Source organism: Osmerus eperlanus, chromosome 7 (assembly GCF_963692335.1).
Source record: "Osmerus eperlanus chromosome 7, fOsmEpe2.1, whole genome shotgun sequence".
Classification (NCBI taxonomy): Eukaryota; Metazoa; Chordata; class Actinopteri; order Osmeriformes; family Osmeridae; genus Osmerus; species Osmerus eperlanus.
Window position 1 is genome coordinate 13,638,006 of NC_085024.1, and position 7,661 is coordinate 13,645,666.

Consider the following 7,661-nt stretch of genomic DNA (forward strand, 5'->3'; position numbering starts at 1 on the left):
ACAGAAAGGCAGATGAGCTGCTAGCAGAGATGTGGGTGGTTTTGTGATTCGGCCTTGGGCTCGGTCTGGTTCGAGAATTCAGAGGGCAGTGAGTCTGTGTTTTAGAGGAGCCCATAAACACGAAGGTATTTCCTCCAGCTGACCTCAGCTTGGACATTCTGCTCAATTTCAATCCCCACGGTTTGCATACTCACACTCACACACACACACACACACTCACACACACGCAGACATGCTCCCTCACAAGCACACACACACACAAGCGCACACACACACAGATTCCCCACATCCCAACTGCGTGCGAAGTGACCAGCCGTATCAGCTGAGTACTGTGTTCACGGAAGCCTTTGAAGGCCGTGTGTGGGGGGGGGGGGCAGGGGGAGGGAGGGGGGGAGGGGGAGGGGGGGGGGGGGGCTGGAGGAGGTTCCGGGTGAGATGCCTGGGACGGGGTGCTGGGAGGGGTCAGGGAGGGGGTGCAGGGAGGGGTTCTAACCATCCATTTCAACCCAATCTAGACCTAACCGCAAGACAACCCGTCCTCTCTGAAGATCACCTGTCTCTCCTGTTCAATATGAATGTTTTATCCTAAAAGCTTTTCTTTTTTGCTAAGTGCTCTTGCTAAGTGTGGGCTCTTAAAGTTTTGATTACTTTGACTATTGTTCAAGAAACAAGCGAGCCAGAGGATCTAAATTAATGTAATGGGCTATTCGGAGAGGGGCATTTCACAAAATAGTTCTCCAAGAAGGTGCTTTATACGTATTTGGACAAAGAGCTAGTTTTGACACCTCGAACTGGCTGGTCTCCCCTCATGATGCTTTCATAGGGCAGCCAGACAGGTGGGGAGAGGAAACAGACATGACATAATCACATGAATAACACAGCGTGCCAGGGTTCGTATGCGATCCATATGCTTTCTAAGGCCAGGAAATATAGGATGTCAAGCATCGCTGTGTAAAAAGCTTCATTTAGCAATATTAAAAGGAGTCGGCTGCGGTCCCATCCATTTGAAGGGGTTGAAGCGGATCTCATTTGGCTCATTTCGTAAGCCTGCGCCTTTCTCTCTCTGTCGTCTTGAATCGCTTAGGACAGATTCCTCTTTCTCTGGTCCAGACGTCGAGCTTTCCAACACCCCTCTCCCCCCTCTCCCCCCTCTCTCTTACCCCCCCCCTCCACCCCCCTTTCCAGCAGACGTCGCGTTGCGCGGGGGGAATGGGGGATTGCATAATGCCAGACGAGACCTGATCGTTCCTGGCCTTTGCGCAAAATTCAATCATTCTCGGCATTCTCCAATCCCATGTCGGCCCGTTAAAGCACGGCGCGGGCTTAGCCTTTCCTCTCATATGGTTCGAATTGAAATTACGATCGCGGCGTCTGCCGTTCGCATGGGGCGAGCGAGCCAAGAGACCTGCGGAGAGGTAGGCTACAGAGCGGGTCGGGTGGGGGAGAGAGAGAGGGTTGGAGGGGGAGAGAGAGGGGGTTGGATGGGGGAGAGAGAGGGGGTTGGGTGGGGGAGAGAGAGAGGGTTGGATGGGGGAGAGAGAGGGGGTTGGAGGGGGAGAGAGAGGGGGTTGGAGGGGGAGAGAGAGGGGGTTGGATGGGGGAGAGAGAGGGGGTTGGGTGGGGGAGAGAGAGGGGGTTGGATGGGGGAGAGAGAGGGGGTTGGGTGGGGGAGAGAGAGGGGGTTGGGTGGGGGAGAGAGAGGGGTTTGGATGGGGGAGAGAGAGGAGGTTGGATGGGAGAGAGAGAGGGGGTTGGGTGGGGGAGAGAGAGGGGGTTGGGTGGGGGAGAGAGAGGGGGTTGGGTGGGGGAGAGAGAGGGGTTTGGATGGGGGAGAGAGAGGGGGTTGGAGGGGGGAGAGAGAGGGGGTTTGGTGGGGGAGAGAGAGGGGGTTGGGTGGGGGAGAGAGAGGGGGTTGGGTGGGGGAGAGAGAGGGGGTTGGGTGGGGGAGAGAGAGGGGTTTGGATGGGGGAGAGAGAGGGGGTTGGAGGGGGGAGAGAGAGGGGGTTGGGTGGGGGAGAGAGAGGGGGTTGGGTGGGGGAGAGAGAGGGGGTTAGAGGGGGAGAGAGAGGGAGTTGGATGGGGGAGAGAGAGGGAGTTGGATGGGGGAGAGAGAGGGGGTTTGGATGGGGGAGAGAGAGGGGGTTTGGATGGGGGAGAGAGAGGGGTTTGGATGGGGGAGAGAGAGGGGGTTAGAGGGAGAGAAAGTGGCAGATAGTAAAAGAGGAGGCACCTCAGTGGTTCGAGCACTGTCAACAGATCAAGAGATCCGAGTTTTAAATCCCCCCTGTCCTGTACGTCACTTTAGATAAAAGCGTCCGCTAAATGAGGACATCGGTTTTACATTTCATTTGAGTGAATAATCGAGAGAACCTTTCTGACAATTCGAAGTTAGGATTGGGTAAGACTGTCTATCTGTCTGAGAGGTCAGAGTTCACACAGAGCTTGTGTGGCATTCATCTGAACAGCCAGTTAAAACAATTGTTTGTTATCCTCCAGCAACATCTAGTGGCCAGTTATAAAAATGCTTAAAGATCAAAAGTGTATTTAGGGGTCTGCCTCTGACACATGATTCTGTCACATGCAATTTGTGAAGGTCAGTCGTAACATACGCAGAGGTCTTTTGCAATGCAATTCTCTCAATGCATAGTGCCTAACGTGCAGAGATTTCTAGTTTTGAAAGGTTTGTGTCTATGTTAAATCTAAGCATGGTTTTTGGTTAGCAAGAGAGACTAAAACAGATATTCATTAACTGTCTTTATTTACATGACGTGTTTGCTACAACGTAATAGCAGTGCATATGATCGAAAGAAGCAACTTTTTTTAAACCATGTAACCAGAAACAAATTGTAAACAATACAAAAAATAATTTATCAGTTGACATCTAACATTTTAGACAGTTTTAAAATAAGGCACTGTTTAAGTTAATATGGTAACATATTAGCAAGCTAGAAGTTTACTTTTCGGACACAACATTTGAGATTAGACTTCAAGTAACAGGAATTGTTTCTTTAGAGAAGGAGCTGTAGTGGGGCCTTAAGTATTTAAAAGATGTCTGGTCTGGTCCTGTGCTTTCATAGAACACAAATATACTGTTTGTACAAGTGAAATAACTGAGACACACAGTGTCTAGTTGCTCACATGGACAGAAGACCGGTGTAAAAACATGACATTGGTTCCATAGGTTTAAAAGGGAATTAAGTGCATCTGGGATTTTTGATAGTATTTGCTGTTGGTAATGGTACAGTAGTACACAACAATCCTTCTAACAGAACTTCACATAAGAAACAATCACACAAGAATCGACATCCAGTGTTTGCTACAGTGCGAGCGTTTCTCCCACAGTTCTACTGGAAACACTTGGTGTTGCAGGGATCCCCTGACCTGAACAGTCCATAGACGCTGACTTGGGGGAACATAGACAGGGCTCCCAGCATGGAGCCCAGCTGCACTACCGCCCCACACCACACGAGGGCGCTGTGGCCCTCATCGCGCAGGATCACGCCGATGATCACCTTGACGTAGGACAGAGTCAGCGCAAACAGGATCCAGGCTAGCACCTGCAACAGGGAGGAGGGACATGTCACACCTGTTGAACATGATGACTCAGCGAGACATAGGACTGGCAGGCCTCTCTAATAGTCGAAGGTTGGCTTTAGGCTTGCACGTCACACAATGAAATATACTGTTCATACATTTACATTTACTCATTTATCCAAAGCGACTTCCAAGAGAAAGCTTTAAAAAAGTGCATAGGTCAATGATCTTAAACAACGAGATAGCCCCAAAAACAAAAACTAACCAACAAGTGCAACAAGTCACTCAATAAGTGTCATTGTCTTCCTGGAGGAAATAACCTAACATCGGATCCAACAAATATTTTCTTAAGTACCGTTGTACTCCCATACAATCCACACAATACAATCCCAGAAGAAGTTCTCTCCAGTGATAAGCAGTACTGAAAGGAAGTGGAGGGTCTTACGATTAGCACTGTTCCTGATTGGCTGTGGACCAGCAGAGGGCAGGGACTCAGAGCAGCCATGGCCATGATGTAGGCCCCAAACCCAGTCCCCAGCACTGTCAGAACCCCCATCAGAACCAGAGACCTGGGGGGGACACAGAGGGAGCAGACAGCACAAGAGTCAGATTCACCAAGAAGGAGGATCACTGATTCAATTCAGTTCAATTCAATTCAGTTCCAACCCACTCAGTCCTGTTCAATTCAGTTCAATTCACTCTTATTTCAACATAAATAAAGAAAAAAAAAAAAAAATAGTAATTTAGCAGACGCTCTTATCCAGAGCGACTTACAGTAAGTACAGGGACATTCCCCCCGAGGCAAGTAGGGTGAAGTGCCTTGCCCAAGGACACAACGTCATTTGACACGGCCAGGAATCTAACCAGCGACCTTCTGATTACTAGCCCATGAACATGTCATATATTTGAATCAGAGAGAGGCAGCAGGACTGACCTGAGTGGCAGGAACATAGCAATGAAGCAGGCCACAGGATTGGCTACAGCAGCCATGGTAGCAGCCAGGTGGTACGCCTGGTTCCCGTAGGGGAGACAGGAGTAGGACTGCACAGACGGCAGCACGGCGTTGGTCAGCGCGTTCACCCATGCCAGCACCCCGAAAATGAACGCCACCTCGGCCACGCAGTAGGTTCCCGCCCCGAAGGAGCCCCGCGGCGCCCTCCGGGGGCCCTCCGTCGTACTGAGCATGGGCTTCTCCTCCGGAGCGGAGGGGTGCAGCGCCACGGCCGGCTCCTTCCTCTCCCCGCCCACACCCCCCACGCCGCCGGTGAGGTAACGGTCGCCTTTCCTCTCCCGGGCCACGGCCGGGTGGTGGTTGAGCAGCACGAAGGACACCAGGCACACCGCCATCATGGCGCTGAGGAACACAAAGAAGGTCTGGGCCGAGAAGTTCGCCGGCTGGTAGTGAGCCACCAGCTCCCCATTGGCTACCGCCGTGGCGTTCTCTAGCACGCCATTGGCCATGCTCGTCGCGTTCTGGCATTGGACCACGCCGACCCCCTGTATGAGAGCCACCAGGGCGGGGACCAAGCCGCTAAGCCCCTCCCCTACAAAGTACGTGGTGAGGTACTGTGGGCGGAGCCGGGTCATGAAGGGGAGGAAGGTGACGGACGAGGTGCAGTCCACCACGGAGAGCAGGAAGCTGAGCACCAGTAGTGGCACGCTGCGCTCGGTGCCCCCTACGGGCACGGAGTACCTCCAGAAGAACGCCAGCAGGAACGTGGCCACGATGCCCAGGCCCACGATGGCGTAGATTACCGGCCGCTCGTCCAGGCTGCCCGGGCGGAAGCGGTGCATGAGGGTGACGAAGAGAGGCCCCACGTTGGCCATCTGGATGAGCACGGTGAGGTAGGAGGGCAGGTACCAGCCCTCAGGGATCTCCGGCACCACCAGGGGGAGCTCCACCCACATGCCGTTGATGGCCACCCAGGAGCCCATGCCAAACAGGCAGGCGAGGACATGGGTCAGTAGGGACATGGTGGTGGAGGATTCAGTCACAGACAAGTAAAGGATTCAGTCACAGACAAGTAAAGGATTCAGTCACAGATGGGTGGAGGGCTCGGTCCCAGCAATCGAACGAAACCCCTAGTGTTGGAACACTGCAAACAAAAGAACAATGGAGATATATTGGTTTAATTCCATTCCATAGCAGCAATCTGACTCGGCTGATCCAATGTCCTGCTAACCGTGGGTAGGAAGTCTGGTAACCGGTTGAGTTTGTTAAAGCTGTTGTTGAACTGCAGCCCGAGCCTGTATCCCTCTGACCCTGACTCTCTAGGTCTAGGGCATCCAACCATAGCTGTGTGAGGGAGCCCTGATCTGTCACATGCTTGCGTTGATTAAAAACAGGCTGCCCCCTGGGTGACCATGAGGCTTAGTATACACCTTATATATCTCACCTTTACTCCCAATTTCTGTATCTGCAACCCCCTGACCACCTCTCCCTCCCCCTTGATCTGGCACAGTGTCCGTGACCTCTCACGCACTAACACACTGCTCTGAAAACAGACCCTCACGCACCCACACATAATCTCTTTCTCCTCCCTTTGTCGAACACGCTTTGTAACCCTTTGTAAGTCTTTGAAAGCTGACACACAATGACTCAGTGATCAACTGCTAATGAACTTCCATGTTTCCGGTTCAAGTCCCAGTCTCTCTTCTTCGTCCTCTACTCTGTCGTGTTCTTGTCTAACCCTCCCCCGGTATCACGCTCTTGTCCAAAGACGGAAAATCCCATAAATGTTTATGACGTTCCTACCTTAAACACACATTCATACAGAGACTGTCAGGGCTGGCTCGGCTCTTCCGCCTCTCTCTCTCTCGCTTATCCTCTTCCTGTATCGTCCTCAAAGCATTGTCACGGTTACATCAGACCGCCGGCGCGCGTGTTCATATTCCTTCCACCGGCTCCCACACTCTCTTTACGTAGAGCTCACTCACTCACACGACGTAACGCTTCCTTGTTTCCAGTCTGCACCTGACACTAGGGGGGAGGGGACACGCAGGCGCAAACACACACACACTCGCACGCCCTCTCCTGTGACGCATGAATCCCTCGCGGCTCTGCCGGCCATGTGCTCTGCCTCTCTCACACTCTGGGGTTTTTTTCTCTCCCGCCTTGCAGCTGCAGAAGGGGGGGGAGGAGGAGGAGGGGCCGGAGGAGGAGGGGCAGTGGTAGGAGCAGGAGGGGCACTAGGAAGGGGGTGGGGGGCAGGGTGAGGAGAGGGGGCAGTGTGCAGGGGGAGGAGGGGCAGAAGGAAGGGGTGCCAGGGGAGGAAAGGGGGAAAAGAGGGGGAGGGGTTGAAGAGAAAGGGGAGGGGAGTCAGCCTAGAAAGCACCGCCCCCCTTTTTCTCCACCCCCCCCCTCCAAAACGCACGACCTTGGATTAGGCTCTCTCTGAAGCAGGAAGTACGAATCAGTTACATGAGAGATAGAGGAACAGCTGCCTATTCTATACAGACGAGCACACACACATGGATCTCATTAGGTATTCAGAATTGGGGGCTGCTGCAGGTGTTTCATGGTGGTCATTTTGATATATATATATATATTAAGCAAAGAACAGCAGAACGTTAGACCACACCACTCCACTGAAGACTATGCCCTCAGCCTGTGGCTAACCTTCACTTCCTGTATCAAGATAGGCTCTTCCTGTTACCAAACAGTCTGTGATGACACAGATGCAGCAGCAGTGTTCTGTCCAGACCAAACACCCCCCCCCCCCCGTCCTGAGCTCTGTTGGTCCCTCAAGGAGAAACTGTGATACTAGTTTTGTTTAGGTTCTACAAAGACACAATTGTGAGTCCTATCAGGGGTTTGTTTGGTGGATCAGGGCAGAGCAGAGAGTGGTGGGACCCCAGACCCTGCAGATAGAGAAGCATTTTCATTCAGAGAGTGCTCTCTGCTGGTGAATGAAACCTAAACTCAACCCTTCCACGGTCTGTGCCACTGTTTTTACAGGTACCTCAACCAGACTTTTACATCATCTGTATCTGGTTATTAACGTTGGAGTATAAGAGAGAAATATTCTCAGTTTGGAAGACCTGTGTTTGAGCTCTGCATGCTAGTTAGGGCTATGCTAATTTAACACGACTTGACATTTTAATCCCACAAGGAATTTCCAGTTAGG

At 52.2% G+C, this 7,661-nt stretch overlaps 1 protein-coding gene across 1 annotated transcript; it reads right to left on the reverse strand.

Moving 5' to 3' along the window:
• Positions 1-2,747: 2,747 nt before the first annotated feature.
• LOC134023154 (riboflavin transporter 2-like) lies at positions 2,748-6,629 on the reverse strand. The gene is made up of 4 exons (XM_062465019.1): positions 6,290-6,629; positions 4,469-5,630; positions 3,980-4,103; positions 2,748-3,557 (listed from the first exon to the last, which is right to left on the reverse strand). Exons 2-4 carry the CDS (start codon positions 5,506-5,508, stop codon positions 3,345-3,347), a joined length of 1,377 nt encoding a protein of 458 aa, XP_062321003.1. The 5' UTR covers positions 5,509-5,630; positions 6,290-6,629; the 3' UTR covers positions 2,748-3,344.
• Between the last annotated feature and the right edge of the window lie 1,032 nt (positions 6,630-7,661).

Bases quoted from the DNA above. Each gene is read 5' to 3' on its own strand.
- LOC134023154 (XM_062465019.1), bottom strand. From the start codon at position 5,508: ATGTCCCTACTGACCCATGTCCTCGCCTGCCTGTTTGGCATGGGCTCC. The intron at 4,104-4,468 runs GTCAGTCCTGCT...TGTCCCCCCCAG, and splicing joins GCTATGTTCCTGCCACTCAG to GTCTCTGGTTCTGATGGGGG. The intron at 3,558-3,979 runs GTAAGACCCTCC...TCCCTGTTGCAG, and splicing joins AATCAGGAACAGTGCTAATC to GTGCTAGCCTGGATCCTGTT.